The sequence below is a fragment of the Etheostoma spectabile genome, chromosome 4, assembly GCF_008692095.1.
Source record: "Etheostoma spectabile isolate EspeVRDwgs_2016 chromosome 4, UIUC_Espe_1.0, whole genome shotgun sequence".
Lineage (NCBI taxonomy): Eukaryota > Metazoa > Chordata > Actinopteri > Perciformes > Percidae > Etheostoma > Etheostoma spectabile.
This window is the reverse complement of record NC_045736.1, coordinates 3,699,872-3,719,777: the sequence shown is the minus strand read 5'-3', so window position 1 is coordinate 3,719,777 and position 19,906 is coordinate 3,699,872. Positions and strand designations below refer to the sequence as shown.

At 41.1% G+C, this 19,906-nt stretch overlaps 1 protein-coding gene and 1 long non-coding RNA gene across 3 annotated transcripts in view; one reads left to right on the top strand and one right to left on the bottom strand.

Annotated features, from left to right (window-relative positions):
- The window catches only part of LOC116687527 (uncharacterized), a 15,824-nt gene extending 4,035 nt beyond the window's left edge, over nucleotides 1-11,789 (bottom strand). The window contains exons 1-2 of the long non-coding RNA XR_004331577.1: nucleotides 11,679-11,789; nucleotides 20-22 (exon numbers count right to left, since the gene is read on the bottom strand). This is a non-coding gene — a long non-coding RNA (uncharacterized LOC116687527). The remainder of the gene's footprint in view (nucleotides 1-19; nucleotides 23-11,678) is intronic.
- ramp1 (receptor activity modifying protein 1) overlaps nucleotides 1-19,906 on the top strand; it is a 71,480-nt gene that overhangs the window by 29,684 nt on the left and 21,890 nt on the right. The window contains exon 2 of one of the 2 annotated variants that reach the window (XM_032512984.1): nucleotides 18,829-18,964. In XM_032512984.1, coding sequence (XP_032368875.1) covers nucleotides 18,829-18,964 — 136 coding nt within the window. Of the gene's footprint in view, nucleotides 1-18,825; nucleotides 18,965-19,906 lie in introns of both variants that reach the window. The other variant, XM_032512983.1, reaches the window with a different exon arrangement.

The following is a 19,906-nucleotide window of genomic DNA, read 5'->3' as shown; positions in this document are numbered from 1 at the left end:
TCGACTTCCTGTCCCGCACTATCTACTGTGTGCTGAATTGCTGCAGAGCTCTCCGCCATCTGGCAAAAATAGAAACTCTGCGTATCTGCTCCGGAGGGCTCCGCCTTTCCGCAGTCAGTAAAAATACACACATTGACTTTAATGATAACCTATTTACTCCGTTGCTGTTCCAGAACGGATCCGCGACCGTTCCGCACCTGGTGGAATTTGGGGGCCTGTGCATTTGCCACTGCAGTTGTGAGCCCTATGAGCCTCGTCATGATAATATCACTATAAGCCAAAGTCACTATTTAGAAGGAATTTGCACCATCAAAATGCAATTAAAACAAGTCCTTCAATATTTTATTTTGTGGCCTCGATCATGTAGAGATGTAGAGGAAAAACAGTTCAACATGTTAGAAAATATGATTATTCATTTTCTGGTGGAAAGTAAAAATTGTAGTAATAGGTACCCTTGTTGAAAAGTAGTTAAATCAGTTAATATTTAAACAATTGCTTACACAAACCTGTCAGACACTGACCACATATCACTTAAAATAATGTAACTTACACTACAGCCAGACATTTTTAGCAAAAAAAGTGGAGGAGGAAAAAAGTAACTGTGCTTCCTAAGTGCGCACTCATTGTGAGGGAACATGTCACAAGTAAAGGATAGCTATTTCCCACAGACATTTAAAGGAACATGACATTCTGGGGATTTATTCAACACTACTCGTGAAGAGAGATGAGGACAATGAGAGAACAGGGAGAGAACAAAAAGACAGAAAAGAAATTAGAAAAGGTGTTCTTAGAGAACAGACAGGAGATAGGAGCTTTCAAACAGGGTCAGGGTACAGAAGCAACGGTAGTAAAGCAATTAGTTGGCATGGCTGAAAAATCTGAGCCTAATACGTTATCTTAGTCTCAGATTTCCAGACCCTCCTCTACAGCACTGTGAAGGAGGGTCTGAGCTGTTTGGATTTACCCTGCAGGGACCTGAGGAGCAGTTAATCATAGTCCTCATTAGGCCTGTAACAATTATTACATGATTGTCTAATTGTCTTATTTTTATCGTGTTTTTTTTTGTTTAACCGCAATTAATTGCTAACATTAGCTAAGGTCTTAAGGCGTATGACTAAATGAATGGGAAATGTTGATTGTGTTTAGATATGCCAAATTGTAATCATATAGGTAATTATTGGTCAGACTATATATACTTTTATTATTTTGTTTGTTGGCTTTGGAATATCAAGGAAGGGATAGAGGGACCCTGCCCGGTGGAAGCCCGGGGCCCCCGTCTGGAGCCAGGCCCAGACGGTGGGCTCGTGAGCGAGCGCCTGGTGGCCGGGTTTGCCACGGAGCCCGGTCGGGCACAGCCCGAAGAAGCAACGTGGCACTTCTCCCTCCAACCCATGGGCCCACCACCTGGGGAGGATCCAAGGGGTCGGGTGCGCTGCCACATGGTGGCGGCGAAGGTCAGGGGCTTCGACGGACCAGACCCGGGCAGCAGAGGCTGGCTCTGGGGACGTGGAATGTCACCTCTCTGTGGGGGAAGGAGCCGGAACTTGTGCGGGAGGTGGAGCGCTATCAGTTAGATCTGGTGGGGCTTACCTCTACGCACAGTCTCGGTTCTGGAACCGTACTCCTGGATAGGGGTTGGACTCTCTCCTACTCTGGAGTTGCCCAGGGTGTGAGGCGCCGGGCGGGTGTGGGGATACTCACAAGCCCCCGGCTGAGCGCCGCTGCGTTGGAGTTTACCCCGGTGGACGAGAGGGTCGCCTCCCTACGCCTGCGGTGTTGGGGGGAAAACTCTGACTGTTGTTGTGTGTAGCACCAAACAAGAGTTCGGATGTATCGCCTTCTTGGAGACCTTGAATGGAGTCCTGTATGGGGCTCCAGTAGGGGACTCCATTGTTCTCCTGGGGGACTTCAACGCCACGTGGGCAATGATGGAGATACTTGGAGAGGCGTGATTGGGAGGAACGGCCTCCCTGATCTAACCAAGCGTTGTCTGTTGTTGGCTTCTGTGCTAGTCATGGATTGTCCATCCAAACACCATGTACGAACATAGGGATGTTCATAATGACGTGGTACCAGGCACCCTAGGCCAAAGGCAATGATCGATTTTATAATCGTTTCATCTGATCTGAGCCGTATGTTTTGGACACTGGGTGAAGAAGGGCAGAGCTGTCAACTGATCCCCATCTGGTGGTGAGTTGGGTCAGGGGTGGGGGAAGACTCTGGACAGACCTGGTAAGCCCAAACGTGTATGCGGGTAAACTGGGAACGTCTGGAAGAGCCCCTGTCCGACGGGCTTTCCACGCACCTCCGGCGGAGCTTTTGTGCATCCCTGTGGAGGCTGGGGGCATTGAACCTGAGTGGACAATGTTCAAATTTTCCATTGCTAAAGCTGCGGCAGCGAGCTGTGGTCTTGGGTCTTGGTGCCTCAAGGGCGGTAACCCCGAACACCCTGGTGGACACCGTGGTCAGGGAAGCCGTCCACTGAAGAAGAGTCTTTCCGGATATGTTATCCCGGAGGACTCCGGAGGCAGTTCAGGGTACCGACGGGCCCGAAGGGCTGCAGCCTCTGCCGTGACAGAGGCAAAGCAGCGGGTATGGGAGAATTTCGGAGAAGACATGGAGAAGGACTTTCGGTCGGCACCAAGGTGCTTCTGGAAAACCGTTCGCCACCTCAGGAGGGGGAAGCGAGGGACATCCAACTTATACAGTAAGGATGGGACTTTGTTGACCTCAAATGGGGAGGTAATAGAGCGGTGGAAGGAGCACTTTGAGGAACTCCTAAATCCAGCTGACACGCCCCTGTGGGGGAGGCAGAGCTGGAGATGATGGGATTGTCGTCAATTTCCCTGGCGGAGTCGCTGTGGTAGTCAAACAACTCCACAGCGGCAAGCCCCAGGGATTAATGAGATCCGTCCAGAAATGCTGAAAGCTCTGGGTGTGGAGGGGCTGTCTTGGTTGACACGCCTCTTCAACATTGCGTGAAGTCTGGGACGGTGCCTAGAGGTGGCAGACCGGGTGGTGTTTCCCCTCTTCAAAAAGGGGACCAGAGGTGTGTGCACCTACAGGGGTATCACACTTCTCAGCCTCCTGGTAAAGTCTACTCCAAGGTGCTGGAAAGGAGGGTTCGGCCGATAGTCGAACCTCGGATTGAAGAGAACAATGCGGATTCCGTCCTGCCGTGGAACAACGTCCAATCTTTACTCTCGCAAGGATCCTGGAGGGCCTGGGAGTATGCCCAACCAGTACATGTGTTTTGTGATCGGGAGAAGCGTATGACCGGGTCCCCCGGAGAATTGTGGAGGTGTGCTGCGGGAATTATGGGTGAGGGTCCCTTCTTAGGGCCATCCAATCTCTGTATGACCAAAGCGAGAGCTGGTCCGGGTTCGTCGCAGTAAGTCGGACTCGTTCCAGGTGAGGGTTGCCCTCCGCCAGGGCTGCGCTCTTTGTCACCAATCCTGTTTGTAATATATTGGACAGGATATCGAGGCTTAGTCGGGCGGGGAGGGGTTGCAGTTCGGTGGGCTCGGGATCCCATCGCTGCTTTTTGCAGATGATGTGTCCTGATGGCATCACGGCCTGTGACCTTCAGCACTCACTGGATCGGTTCGCAGCCGAGTGTGAAGCGGCTGGATGAGGTCAGCACCTCTAAATCTGAGGCCATGGTTCTCAGCAGAACCGATGGAGTGCTCTCTCCGGGTAGGATGGAGTCCTTACCTCAAGTAAGGAGTTTAAGTACCTTGGTGTCTGTTCGCGAGTGAGGGGACCATGGAGCGTGATATGGTCGGAGAATCGGAGCAGCTGGTGCGGTATTACTTCTGTTTATCGCACCGTTGTGACGAAGAGAGCTGAGCCAGAAGGCAAAGCTCTCGATCTACCGGGCAATTTTCGTTCCTACCCTCACCTATGGTCATAAGGCTGGGTCATGACCGAAAAAACGAGATCAAGGGTACAAGCGGCCGAAATGGTTTCCTCAGGAGGGTGGCTGGCGTCTCCCTTAGAGATAGGTGAGAAGCTCAGTCATCCAGAGAGACTCGGAGTAGAGCCCTGCTCCTTCGCGTTGAAGGAGCCAGTTGAGGTGGTTCGGGCATCTGGTAAGGATCCTCCGGGGCGCCTCCCTAGGGAGGTATTCCAGGCACGTCCAACTGGGAGGAGACTCGGGGAAGACCCAGGACAGGTGGAGAGATTTATCTCCACCTGGCTGGGAACGCCTCGGGATCCCCCGTCGAGCTAGTTGATGTGGCTCGGAAAGGGAAGTTTGGGGTCCCCTACTGGAGCTGCTGCCCCCAGCCCGCTACCGGCGATACCGGATAAGCGGTCGAAGATGGATGGATGGATGGATGGCTTTGATTGGTTGTTGGCACTTGACCCTGTAGGCTACACGTTTATAGCAACAAAAATGACAAGGGGGTAAAGTTAGAAAATATTTTTTATGAAAATAAAGAGGTGTGGTTTTAACCAAAATATGTATCCGGGGAGTCATTTAAAATTTTAGTTTGTTAAAAAAAAAGTAATACAATAGTAAATCTTTTTAAATTTGACTGAAAGAGAAAATTATATTGTTAATTCGCAATTATTTCTGAGACAAATAACTGTACAGTAAAATTTTGAATTGTTACAGCTCTAGTGCTCATAAACTGACCGGACTGTAGAATGCCAACACAAAGAAAGCAGAAGTTGGCGGACATCTGGCCAAAATGTGGGACATGTGGAATTCCCCGCGGGACCTTAACAATCGGAACCAGAAATGAAATTTTGTCAATATAGACTATTATCTTTATACTATTTGACATTTAACATTTTGCAAGTAGCACCTAATTGGGCAACTTGTCAACAGATATGCTTTAGCTGTTGGACCAACAGCACTTTGATTTATTGTGGTGCACCAAAATGTCATTTTGTAAACCTAAAAGAAAGGTTGACCTGAAGCAGAGAGAGGAGGGTAATTGATTATTATGCTCATGGAGTTTGACTGCTTCCTGTCTTATCTGCAAGGAGAAAGTTGCTGCAGTACACTTAGTACAAGATAAAGGAGAGGGGAGAACAAGTGAATGTAGAACACAGGAGAGTTTTTTTCTACTTAGTGCTTAAGCTGAATGCGGGTGGTTGACCACACAGAATTTACATAATGCACAATGCATGAAGTGGGAACATGCCCTAGTTCCTTTCTAGCGTACCAATTGGAAAAAACTTAAATACTCTGAGATGCAAAAAAGAAAGACTCACCCAAACTTGTTCTAAATGTGTGAAGTTTGTACAGGAAGAGCTGAATTGTGTGGGTTTTAAAAAAATATGCACAACACCTGTGTAACTTTACAGAATCTAAATTGCGCTGTCAGATTGGTGGGGAAAAAAACAGATCTTTTTTTTCTCTTTCTCCTCTACTACTCAATGGATTGAGATGATTCATAACTAAAAAGTATTGAAAAGTCAAGGACGTGGGTGTTGTTGATGTTAGCTCGGGCGATAGAGCGGTGGTCAAAAATATTTCAGATCAAAGGCCAAAGATTAAGATATCCTTCTCTATGAATCATCGGTGAGAAAATGACGACAGTGAGAGAGAAGGGCGACGGGTGTAGATGGTGATCATATAGACAAGTACCACGGCTCATTTTGAGCATCAGATCTGGCTGCCTAATTAGTCTGGGCCTCTGACAGAAGACATCTGTCTTCCCTTCTCTGTATGTTTGTCACTTTCAAACTGGAAGCAGTCATAGGCTGCAATGTGTGAACAATTTCAGGAGGCTGAATCATTTATGACTCAACAGTCTGCCACCACTCTGAGACCAACTCAACTGTCTACAGACCATTCTACAGACCATACACACAGAGGTCATTATTTATGAGGCAGTTTAGTTGATCTGTAGCGCAATTACTGCTTTAGTTTGATTCAGTTTTATTAACTTAAGTCTTAGTTTCATAGCTGTGGCCATCATTCCTATCTGTTATGACCACACAGTATTTAAAGTGATTTCTGAGATGTGGGCAACATCACAATGAAGTCAGAGCCGGAAACATGAGCATTTAGACAGTAAAACCAGTTGTTACAGTAACAAGTCAACAGTTTAGCCAGATTTCTTTATTTGGAAGTTAAACCAAAAGTTAAAGCACCTTAAATGTATTGTAAAAAAAAATAAGGATTCACAGATACTGATACCAGTATCGGGTATTGGGTCCGATATCTACTTACATTCTTACTCATAAAAATACATTACATTTCATTTAGCTGATGCTTTTATCCAAAGAGACTTACAATTGATGTATCACAGGTTGCATGCCTCTGGAGCAACTAGGGGTTAAGTGTCTTGCTCAGGGACACACAACCCAATCTCCCCAACAAAAGACGTGTCATATCCACTGCTCCATCACCAAGTAGTACTCCAACAAAGCACCCAATACCATGTCATGCATCACTGCTTGTGAAGCCAATTAGCACTACACTTGGCAGCAGCAGGCAATGTCAACCTATTGTTGGCTAATGGCTGGCTGAAACACAGTTTGAAAACCTAAAGCTAAACGGTCTAAAGTGTGGCTGTATTACACTCGAAAGGGTTCAAGCACCGGGAGTCCCAGTCCAGGACGTGCAACAGTCTATAGCTAAAGACACGGCATACCTTACCGGTAGCTTGCAGATTCACTTTCCAGACACATTGGCCATTGCTAGAGTCGGAGATGATGGAGAAATAACAGAACTGTTAAATCCTCATGCTTCCCTGAAGGAACCCGTGTGGCAATATTTTGCCTTCACCATGAGTTATGTAAATAAACGGTAAAGTGCGTTGGCACCAATGGGACTTCATGGTGCAATTAGGTACACCTTGTGAAGTCATGATGCATTCAGGTGCAAAAAATGCATGTTTTCAAAGTAATAGTTTGAAATGTAATGGTATTATTACAAATGTGATTACTTGTACTTGGTCTGAAAAAAGTGGTATTGGTGCATCCCTAGTAGAAATCCATCATTGCACAGGAAAATTTCACGTATTGCATGAAATTTGAAATGGAAATTTGTGTTGCATGTAAACGATGGGAATCCCTCAAGGGACTGATACGACTTGCAAGGCCAGGGTCATGTAACTAAGGGAGGCAGCAGAGCTAGCACTACTGCTAACAAGCTAATTTACTAGCATGTTTGCTGGCAATTGAACAGTATTGGCTGATTAAGCTGTCATTACAATATTATTTCATCAAGATGAAATCAGATTCTGCAATAAAGTGCATAAAGTCAGTCAAGCCTGCTACTGATCAGATCTGGCTGATTTCCTGTTGCGGACTTAACAATGGGATGTATTGTGTGGACTTCATTGTATGTTCCTTTTTACCATGTTACAAGAGAAAAGGTACAACTGCCTTCCCTGATACTTTCATCTAGGCTTTCCCCACTTGTGAATATCTTCACAACAAAGATAAGCAACATTGGCATTACAAGAGAATGTAATAAGACCAGATGGGAGGATGGGAGTATTATTACATTGTGTTGTTGGGAATCAGGATGCAACTGCAAATCCAAGCCTTGGGCATGGAAAGCACTTGGAAGGACTTAGACATCATAGACCTCTATAATCTGACAGATATTATATACATGCTGCATTTACAGAATTTTTTTTTTTCACAAATTGGAGCTAAAGAATCTCAGGTGGTTGAGCCTCAGTATAATTACTTTACATATTTAAAATTGTATCAAAGGTGCTCATGTTCTTTGGGTAGAAGCTGTGTAATAGTTGGCAGGGGAAATCATTACTCAAGAACGGAATGAGATGTGGAGTGAAAGTGAAAGGGTTGTCAAAGACAAAATTCACAGGATAGAGATGGGAAATAATTAAAGAGCAGAGCAAGAGAGCAATAACATTTCCCTCCTTTGTAACACTTTAGTTTCAATGTGCTTGCGTCCTGTGACAGAGGACCTGTGTGCTGCAGAGGCCTCAACTGAAACGTTTCAAAATGGCCCCAATCAAGGCATCACCAAGCAGCGCAATTAGCTTTTTTCTCTAAGGAACTTCCTTACTGCCAATCAGCTGATACTGCAGAGGAACATGTTAGGAATTCATAAGAAAACCAACTTCTGAGTTAATTGTGACATATTGAAGACTGGAAGGTGAAGGGGTGGAGGAGGGTTTCTTTGTACTGAAATGACAACTCACAGCAACAGAGAGTAGAACGGATTTTAAAGTTTGACAGCAACAATATTATTGGCTGAGAAAGATTGTGGCAAGATGTGGTGGGACTACTTAAAGTGAATGCCTATATAGTAAAAGCAGAGTATAACTTTAGCTGAACTTCATATAACAGAGATATTTCTATACACTGGTTTGCATCGTAAATAAATGCAGCAACTAAAATCAGATCATTCTCCCGGTCATAATTTGTGATTTGTTCTGAGATTTCAATAAAAACATTTTCTAAGAAGTTTCCGGCTGCATGTGTATTTTCCATATTTTGCCCAGAATCTTCGGGGTTCTGTAAAAGCTCATTCAATCTCTGGTGCGGACCAAAAAACCAAACTCTTGTTCGCTTGAAAACGGACGTTTTAGTTCGTTTCCAATTGCACTAAAGTTCAGTTAACTTTGACATTTGGTTACAATGTTTTGTACGCTCGACAAAGAATAGTGTGAACACGAACCAAAGTGCAACAATTTTAAAAATCCATCCATTTTTAACAATTATGATGATATTGGTTTGCCATCTTGTACTGTTTCAAGTTCACACTGAAATTGTTAAAGTTCCTGAAACAGATTGAACTCCACAGAAAGTGTTCCTATCCCGCTGAAATATTTCTCAGCTGACATAAGAAAACCTTTTTAATGTTAAAATAAAAATGTTTGCACAACTCTCACATGACGCCATTTGCGTTTAGTGCTTGAGAGTCAGTGTTCAAGAATGTATCAAAGTTGGAGTCCAGTTCCACAGAGTCGACACTTGTTGAGAAATGTCATCCATTTCCCCCATCTCATCTATATTTAGACCGATGGAGTGCATCGCTCTCTTTGTGTTCCCTTTTAAACACTTGTAGTACCTGAATCTTTCACCTGTATTATAGCCTACAGTATTGGATTTCAGTTCAGACTAACACTCTGTGTGACAACTTGAGTTTTAACATCTTGTGCTTGTTTCTGTTTATTTCAAAGCCTTTCAACATGTTTTAAGTCATGCATAACCTCAGGCGCTGTTGCTTGGAAAAGCTCCAGATATGAATACAAGTAATAGCTCGCAGTGCAGTGGGACAGCAGCTGATCAACATCTGTCAAACTAGACTTTCAGAAGGGTGTGTGTGTGTGTGTGTGTGTGTGTGTGTGTGTGTGTGTGTGTGTGTGTGTGTGTGGGTGTGTGTGTGGGTGTGTGTGTGTGTGTGTGCCTCAATGTTGAATATGCAAATGTGGTCTTTGAGGCGTTCAAGAGGGCAAATGTGGTAAAGGAATTAAGTGTGTGTGTGTGTGTGTGCAGCTCTATTTGGATTGCTGTAAGGCTCTTTGTTTAGTTTGTGCATATTGGATGAGGATGATGAGAAAGAAAAACGTCCAAGACAGTCCAATTCCATCTGACATACACACAGAATCGCAGACACAGATAAAGTACACAGAGCCCCCTGAAGCTAGCTGCTGGGTGGGGTTCTACACAGACACCCCACAGAGAGGATAGAGGAGGCAGCATGCGTCAGGTCACAGGTCATGCAATGTCTTCTTGAACAAGTAATCCCATTGACTTCAAGTCCATTCTCCTGTTCTTGTAGATTACTGTATTGAACCAGACAAATTGACTACAAATATGTTTGTATATACAGAAGCAGACTTTATGCATGGGTCAAGTCGGTTTACTGTATCAAGACAAGTTTATGTATCCTATACAAAAAGGCTTGGAGCAAGAGATTTCCCTATTGAACATTGCTAACAACATTGATTGTTAACAGGTGAAGTGTACAGAACAACAAGATTATAATCCCAAAAAGGGTGTTATGATAGGTCCATTTCTAATGAAGTAGATTATATTTTCAGAGAGGACGTGTAAGGTATGGCTCTATAAATTACTTCATGAATAAGTACAACATTAGTTACTCTCCAAGCCAAAGTGCCAGGCGGCCCTCAAACCCCTTTGAGTCTGTGATATGCAGTGACGGACTCAAGCTGTCTAAGGGACAGGGGCGAAAGAAATAAAAAAGGGAACCAGCAAAGAAGGTTTTCTATCATGTAGGAAAGGCCACAGTGTATGGCACTGTGTCACATTCTACTAGTAAAGGGGACTTTTGCAGTCGTTGTTTTTGAAAATGGGGGCACAAGGGGGTAGGGTGGGGCAAAATTGTGGATTTTTAATTTCAGGGAGGCAAACCTGTCTCCTACAAAATACATCTATATACTACTAATTTGCTACAAAAAAAATATGTTTTGAAGGAAATGTAATTCTGTCAGGGAATGTACAGTATCTCACGTATTGGGTTGGGGTTCAAAAGCATTGTCTCAAATCCAAGTCCAGTATCAAATCCACTTATCGTTTTGTAACTACTAGACCTTAACATGAATCAACCTAGCCTAATTCATGTTTACTACCTGTAGCAACCTGAAACCCTCCAACCTGAATATTAAAGTGATGGTACTCATGGTTAAATGAAAAGCTTCTAACGTTACCTGAATGTTTTCATCACTGGTCTTTGCTAATGAAGATTTAGAGATTTGTTTGAGTCACAGCTTAAAGAATCCAAGGGTTTCTGCTGACCTGAAACTGTCAAAGTTTAAAATGTAACACATTCTTCACAAAATTAAACACGGGCTGTAACATGATAAGATTCTGCATTCATATGCAGATATCTGTTTATAGAGATTAATGTCAGATTGAACGGCCGTCTCACTGCATTAGTTTCAGCTCCAAATCACTAGGCTTGTGGGAGGAAATGGAAAGTCAATCATGACCTTTCCTCTAGGTTCATCATGTACTGCCTCACTGTGAATGTGAAATGAGTCTGGTATACATACCATTGATTACACAAGGAGAAATGTGTTTGGGCAATAAAACAGAAATGTGACTCATGTTGGGGACAAACAACATTTTGTTACAGACTGTTTGGAGTATTTCATCCTAACCTTTTGACAAGTTACAGGAGGAAAGATTAGGTAGACAGGTGTTTTTATTTGTAGCACAAATGGGTTTTTCCATTTGGCTTCTGATAGATAAATTGGCAGTTTTTCGCAGATATTTTCTGTTGCTACACTCACAGAACCACTTTGTTTTTCATTTGAAGACAACCTAATGGAAAGATTTTGCCTCGGATGCTGATGCCTTCATTTGTCGTTTACTGGAAGCAATGCCTTTATTTGGCCGTGTGATAAGATAACTGGCTAAAAAAAGTCCAACTGCTTCACATTTAGTAAGAAAACGTTCAGCTAATAAGGCATGGTGTTCTTTGTGTTTATCCTGCAGAGTTTTGATCTATAAACGTGTGCAATGTGTCAATTTTCCCTGAAATGTTAATGGAAATGTTATCAGGTGCATTGGTTTGTCTGAAATGGTTATTAGGAAAACAACTTCTCAGCAATACTGCATGTGACACACATTTTGCTGGATTGTCTGATTTAATTCTACTCTGAGTTGTTTATAATTGTTGTTGTGGTCAGATAAAGTCCCATCAAGTCAAACGTGTCCAAGTCTCAGGATTAAAGTGTCACTATCACAGAAAACTTCAACTAGTCTTCAACTATACACTGTAAAACTTTTCACCGTAAATTTACAGTAATATACTGGCAGCAGCTTCGCCAGTAAACTACTGTTAATTTACAGTAAGCATTCGTATTTTAAATTAAGGTATTTTACTGTAAACAGGTATACAGTTACTAACTGTATTATTTGAATTTACGTAATATACTGGCAGCAGCTTCACCAGTAAACCTGTAATTTACAGTAGGCATACGGTTTAAACTACAGTATTAACTGTAAACAGGTATACAGTTACAACTGTATTTGAATTTACAGTAATATACTGGGAGCAGCTTTGCCAGTAAACTACTGTTTATTTACAGTATGCATACTGTTATTTTTAATTACAGGTATTTACTGTAAATGACATACAGTTTTACTTTATTGAATTTACAGTTTTTTTTTGGCAGCAGCTTTGCCAATTTACACTAAAAAAATAATTTCATGTTTATTTGATTTACTGTAAATAAAATAATTAATTTGTTGTACAGTACAAAAATGTGTTGACAGCACAAAAACATATGTTATGAAATTCTCAGTAACTGATCCGAAGAATAAATTCTGCAGCTTAAATAAACCTCAGGGAACACTGCAATAAATAATTAGTCTTAAATAACAAGGAAAAAAGCAAGATTCAAAATCTAATAACTCTTTATTTAGAATCATCATAATGTAGTAACTCATCTTGTAACTGTTGGCTCCCATGCAGTAACCGTTTAATCAACAATTTATAAAAAATCAATGAAACACTTGAATGGGGCAAAACACACATACAGCCGCTAGAACAAACTAAACACACAAAAACTAGCAGATATTGTTAATTGATGAATGACAAATGATACCTGCAGCTAAACAAAACAATACAAGAGAAACTCAAACAAAGTCCCACTTGAAGTCGTTGAGCTTCCTGATCAGGGTGCAGACATGCGGGTTCATGTGAAGGTTCTTCTGGACCATCTTTCCAGTTTTTTCTGCTGGGTGCCTTTGATCCTCTCTCAGGATTAATCCCCATGCAGATCCTAAATGACAATGGAACAACACAAAGGTTAATGAAGAAATGGTTCATTTTGGAGGAGAATATATCCTCTTTTAGTGTTAAAGGCACCACAGCTTAATTTGTATTTTTCTTATACAAGTAGTATTCAGCTACTAAACAAGAATAAAAACTGTATGTAATTTATGCCATTGTAGAATTACACATTCCAAAGGAAATAAACAATACAGTTACCAATAATTTAGAAATGTCCAGAAGTATATAATTTCTGGAAAAGATATTTTACCGCATAATACAATAAGTTCACTTTATTCCTTCTGCATTTGTTGGTAACATTTCATGAACATTAGAGCTGTGTTGTTACAGTATTATTTTAGAAGACTTTAATGAGGGAAATATTCTTTTATTTTGAAATGTCACAAACAGTACGATGCTTGAGGTGGTAGTTATGTGGCGTAAGAGTGACAATAGGCTGGGTTTTTGCAAAATTACTTTAAACCCTAAGTGTTTTTTTTAATTATTTTAGTCAATGTTTGCTTGTAGCAAATTAGAAGCTTTAGCTACTGAAATTTAATCTCTGAGCACTTAATCAAAAAAGTCAACCCGGTGTATAATACAGTATGTGTGGAAAATCTCCTACTCTGAATGAACTCCAACGAGCATGCAGCTGGTTGGTATTGAGGTTAAAGTTGTAGTGAGTTGAATTAGAACAGCAAGTCCCAGCTCAAAGGACCCCCCCTCACTGACAACCTGGCCCTCCACGCTCACACCCCCCCCCTCACTGACAACCTGGCCCTCCACGCTCACACCCCCGTGATCAGTCAGTTGGACCTAAAAAGAATGGAATATAATAGAAATGGTAACAATATGATCATTGTACGTAAATTATTTGATCTGAATTTATTTACATATCCCCATATTTTTTTTAAACCACGTGAAATGTCTTCATATTTATGGCTTGGTAGATTATACATTGTTCTACAATTTGCTTTACAATTATAAAACTAAACCTTTTTTCTATGGCATTGTGGCTATACCCAACAAATACAAAGCCGATGACTTTCCATCAGTGTATTTTCCCATAAAAAATGGTGTGTTAGGTCATGACAACCAACATATATTTTTGTAATGCTCTGAGTATTGACTGTAATATAATATATGATAATAATGAACTCTAAAAGGTAATGCAGAGTAGACTGCATACAAAAACGTACCGGTACTATTACTCAGGCTTTCAGACAGCGGGACAGTCTGAATCATGGCGGGAGTGGCAGACACTGCAAAGGAAAAACATAACAAAATGAATAATCCTTATAGTAGACATTTATGCCTTTATTGGATAGGCAGCTTAGAATTGAAAGGGGAGAGAGAAGGGGGTGACATGCAGCCGAGGCCGCAGCTCGGAGTCAAACCCGTGGCCGCTGCATCGGAGTTAAAAATGACAATAAACAGTTTGAAAAATAGATGACAAGTCAATATTAATCTCGTTGCACAAAAAGTCCTTTATCTAAAGTTATAGTTGTAGTAAACCAAAGCAAATATGACTAAACAATGTTCAATAGCAGAAATAAAAAGTCCGCCTAAATCTTGAAAAATAGACCATGAAACCGTTTTTTTTTTTTTTTAAAATGTTATCTAGCTAGCGCTAGTTAGAGTTATGGTTTTATAAGAAAAACCGACGCAATATGAGAGCACCAAAGTCTGTAAGGTTCCAGTAGATTCGGGTAGATGCAGCACTGTGTTAAGGATTTTTCAAAACGCGTGGACAGTATAACGTTAGACTCCTTGAGGAAAATGTTTCTATGGGGTACTAACGTTAACGTCTATAGGGTTCTAACACCGTTAACGTTGAGCCATCTTAACGTTAACGGTGTTAGTGGTAATGTTACTGACCGTGATAACGTTAGCTAACCTAGCTAACATTACTACTAACACCGTTAACAATAAGCTAGCTAGCCGTTAACGTTGTTAGCGATAATGTTAGCGACCGTGATAACGTTAGCTAACCTAGCTAACATTACTACTAACACCGTTAACAATAAGCTAGCCGTTAACGGTGTTAGCGATAATGTTAGCGACCGTGATAACGTTAGCTAGCTAAACACATTACTACTAACACCATTAACGTTGAGCCATCTTAACGTTAATGGTGTTAGCGATAATGTTACTGACCGTGATAACGTTAGCTAGCTAGCTAGCGGTTAGCTAACATTACTACTAAGTCAGTGTTTGTGGTAGTTAATTTTTAGCGACCGTGATGAAGTTAGCTAGCTAACAAATACCACTGACACCATTAACGTTAAGATAGCTTAACGTTAACGGTGTTAGTAGTAAAATTAGCGACCGTGAACACCAGATGATTAACTCTACTAGCTAGCTAGCTTAACGTTACTGTTACTGGGTGATCGGCTGCCATATCTAAAAAAAAAATGAATCGATAAAACTATTCTTAACATTTCAAGGCATGCAGGCAAACAAAAATATTTTCAACTTACATATGTTGAAAAAGCCGCGACTCGCGTTCTCTTGGTGAAATGCTGTCCAGCGCTTTCCTCAGAGACTGATATGCCCACGAGCCTGTCGTTGTCTTAAATATTTTAAATTGTAATCCCGCTTTTTTCTATTTTCCCGAGATGCACTGCAATTTACCGTAATCTGTAATCGCACCATTCTGCAGATATGTGCTGTAATCCTAGACCGTTAATTTTATTTTCTCCCAGAATGCATTGCCACATACAGTATAATCCTGTATAATAGTAAAACAGTAAAATACTGTGAGATTTTAGCTGTAAATTTACATCAAAGGTTTACAGTGTAGTTTTGTTTTGGTGCAGAAATGATACTTTGGTTGGAGTGCAAACTCTTTTTTGTGTCCTTTAGGCACTCAACGTGCATGCAACCGAGCCGTCATTAGCAATGTTCATTCTGCCCACTCACATGGAATGGATTTATTATGTGAATAATCAGAGCCGGCCTAAGGACCCCGCAGCTACCAGGGATTTGGGTTATTTTTGAATATTTTTTGCTTGATTTTTTGTCATTAAATCTTTGTAATATCATTTTGCTTCATTGAATGTTTGTAGTGACTGATCTTGCACATTTACACTATAGTACATTTAAAACGGCTTAATCCTCGTGTTGTCTTCCCGTAGACATTTATTATTTCTGGGTTACTTTTACCAAAGTTCTGTGTCAATTTTTTGGGACATTTTTGTTGTTGATTGGACCAAGTTTTTGAAGCTTTCTCCGACATTTCTTGTCACTTTTTGACATTTTCTAACTTTTCCCGAAGTTTGTTTTTGCTGATTTTTCCCCTACATTTCTTTCACTTTTTTCAGTGTTCTTAATTCTTTTTTCTTTTCTTAAAATGCTGTGAAATTAAATGAAACACCCCAATTCAATGGAAATAGTGAACTGATCAGTTATTTATCTTGTGAGGAGCGGCGCATGGAACCATCCACGTAATTTTTTTTTTTACAATTTGGTTAAAGAAAACCCAAATTTCTGAGTTAGAAACTTTTTGGGTCAAATTTGACCCCGAGGCCAACAGGAGGGTTAAAGAGTTAAACATGTATGTGGTTAAGCAGCACCAAGCGTGTGGTAAGTTAAACAACTTTGCATTCAAAATGAAAACTATGGTTTATTAAAGATGAGATGATTTTGGAGCCTCCCTGATCCAAGGAAACAAACTGGGGGAAAAAGATAAAATTAGTACATAGGGTACTCAGATAACAGGTGACATGCTGACTAGTGTACAGTGGGGCTCGAATGTTTGACACCCCAGGTAAAAAAAAACTCAGGGTGCCCAAACTTTTGCAGACACCATTTTTTTGTTTTCTGTTATTTTGAAAGAGTAAATGATAGCAGCTTCCTTTATATGTGACACATTTGCAACACAATTTGGGTCAAATACCAATTCATCGCCAACATAGGCAGTAGTGTGCCCTTTCTGTAGCAAAGTGGAAAGAAATGGAGTCCAACTTGAATGCATGAGTTTGCAGTTAATCTTCGCTTTAAGAAAAAAGAAAAAAAAAGATAACTTTCGAAAACAAAATGGTTTTAGAAGATGGCATCCTGATGATCAGAGAACTCCGACATAGACTGTTTAAGTTGGTCACAAACAACCCCTTTTGTCATTTTGGTTGGACAAATCTTTGTTAGAGATCATTGGCATACCATAAATGTGATCTTCACAAAGAAAATTCAAACTCTTTCTCCCTCCCTCTGTGGCTGTTCCTTTACACACTTGATCTTTATCTTTGATCGCAGCGTTGGATTGGAGTTGTGTAGACGGGTAGACCTTTCCAACCGCTCTCCTCACAGCATGACTCTGATTCTCTGTAGGAATTTAAACAAGTTAATCATATTTTGAACCAGCATTTTATAAGCTACAGCTTGTTTTTTAAACTTCAAAATGACAGCGGCTGGATCCTCTCACGTGTCTGTTTCTATCACCCTTCTGCTCTGCAGCATTACATGCATGCATCACTACATTTTCACACATGATCCTGTTGACTTTAATAGTTGTGAATAAGCCAGAAATACTCAGAGACAAACTATTCTGTCCGTGTCTCCAGAGAGGAGAAAAGAAGGAATGTCAAGAGGAGGGATGACTAGAGATGTGAATAGATGTATGCAGATGTATGCTGAGACAAAACACATGAGAAACAGCAGGTCATAAAGAAAGTGAGAGGAAGGGAGGAGCGTTGTGGGAATAAGGGAGAAAAACAAGGAAAGAAAGTGAACAGAGGCATTGAAAATAAGTGAAGGCTGCAGGGAAACAGGAAGAGAAGAATTGGAAAGAAGTCATAAAAAAAGGATGGTGAGGGAGGTTTAGATGTGAGGATGTATATACATGTGACATCTATGTCAAAATATTTCAATATTGATTTTTTTTGCTTTCAGCAAAATTGCATCGTGATGACATGATCTTATTCTATGTTTTCACAAATTTGCATTGTCCAAATGTTTGAGCAGGCTATTAGCAGATTTAGTTATTGAACTTTTTGGTTTACACGTATGGTTTTAGTGTATATATGATGGTGAATTACTGTTATTGTGCATAACTTCAGATACTTTATTTTCATAGCATGTGTAATAATAAAGAAAACTCCCTTCTTGCTGGAAAACAAAGGCGGCCGGCCATTCGGGGTTAGGAGTTTTTAAAATTGTGCAATCAGCATTTTAGGGGAGTGAGGATCCCTTATAAACTTAGTGAGCTCTAAAGGTGCTGGTAGGTGGATTCTTTAAACTTTGGCTGGAGCCCAGCTAACTGCTTCCACCTGCTCTGAGTCTTGTTAAGCTAATCTAATTAGTTACAGGTTTTAGCTTCATGTTTTGCTCAAATACATGGAAGTGGATTTTCTTATCTAACTCAGGAAGAAACAAACGTGTTTCCCAAAATGTCAAACCTCGCCTTCAAAGGGGATTATAAGGCATTATCTGAAATAACAACTTTTGTATAAATGTATTTCTTTCATTTAATTCCATCAGATAGTATCATGATACTGTTGAGAATTCATTTAAACAAAGCATGTTCATGTTCATGTTATCAGTTTACAGTATTATCATGGTTTTACCTCCGTGAGACATCAAAGTCTCAATTTATCTTATCTTGACTTTGTCTCTTAAGCAGCACACATAGTCCCAGGCCTAATATTCCAGTGTCCAGAAAGAATTAACTGTACAGAAAAGGTTCCCTTCATTTCTTCTGTGTATGTGTGTGTGTGCGTGTGTGTGTGTGTTTGCATGTGAATGTGTGTGTATCTTTGTCGCGTTGGGGTCTTGTAAGGCAATGATATTGCTAACACTGTTAGCAGATGGTGTTTCAGTGCCATGTCCCACAGATGGGGAAACATCTTAGTTTGCAGTGACCCAAAAAGAGACAACAACATTTCAGTATCGTAGCTGCAGTCCTAGCACCGTAGATGCTTTCAGTCCTAAGTGCTTTCACCCTGCTATAGCCTTTAACAAGGCCACAGGAGGCTGCATGCACTGACTGTGAACTACACACACACAAACAGAGACACACTTAGAGTGACAACGGAACAAAACATTTGTGTGAATACTTAGTTACCCACATCCATTGTTTACACCCGTGCCTGCTCTGAGTTTTCTTTTTATTCACATCTCTTTTTCCTCCTCCCTTCTCTCAGCGGTGTCTCAGTTTGCGTCGGCACCGGGGTGTGAGCCGGACTATGAATTCACTATTGAGGAGTTCTGCCTGGCCAATTTCAGTCGGGACATGAAAAAGCTGGACCAGAGACACTGGTGTAGCTGGGAGGACACAGTCGAGTGAGTAGGAGACACACACACACACACACACACACTATTGTTTGCATAAGGCATAGAATCAGCAGTTCCATTCTATTTATTTGTTATAAGGCAGTTACATAACAGCATTAAATATCTAAATGTGAATGTAACACGTTCCCTAACAGCCTATAACATAACAATCACATATGTTTCCTCTATTCATCATCTTTGTTCCAGTGTAAGTCAACAAAATTCAGTTTAACTAACATCAATTATTATCAAAAAAATGCAGTGGATCATTTGTTCATTTCTGACTGGAGAAATTTACCTTTTTGGCTGTTGGAAGTCACCTTCCAACAGCCAATTGGGTGAGAGGCAACAGAGAAAGAGATTGGGCAGGAAAAAAGGGAGGGAGATCAGAGGGATAAGCAGAGACAGTTAATGTGAAGAACAAAAGCTGTATACCTTTGGCATGAACAAGGATCTCTTGTACATGTTCAAATATTATCTTTGCCCTAACTGTAAAAGATGTCTGAACGCTACAGGTTTTTACAATTGCTCTTAGGAATGAGTGCCAGTTATTGGCATAAATTGGTACAATTACATAAATAATAGCCCCCACTTGACTGTCAATTTAAAATTGTGCGTCTGTTTTGTATTTAAACAGCAAACCTGTTTTGTGAGCGGAATGAGGACCCAAAAGCAGAGAAGGGCAGGCAGGCAAGAGAGATTGTCCAAGGTTTTATTGTTCACATAAAAAAACAAAAGTAGCACAAACACAGGAAACTCTGGATGTAAAACAAAATCCAAAACCAAAATCCAAAAAGCAAAAATTCCACAAAGGTCCGGGGGAAAAAAGAAAAGGCAAAAACAGAGAGCGAAGGCAGGGAAAAACCCACGGGAATAAACAGGTCGCGGGAAAACACAGGGAGTTAAAACTAAAGACCAGACGAGACAAAGACCAGACTTCAAAATAAAACA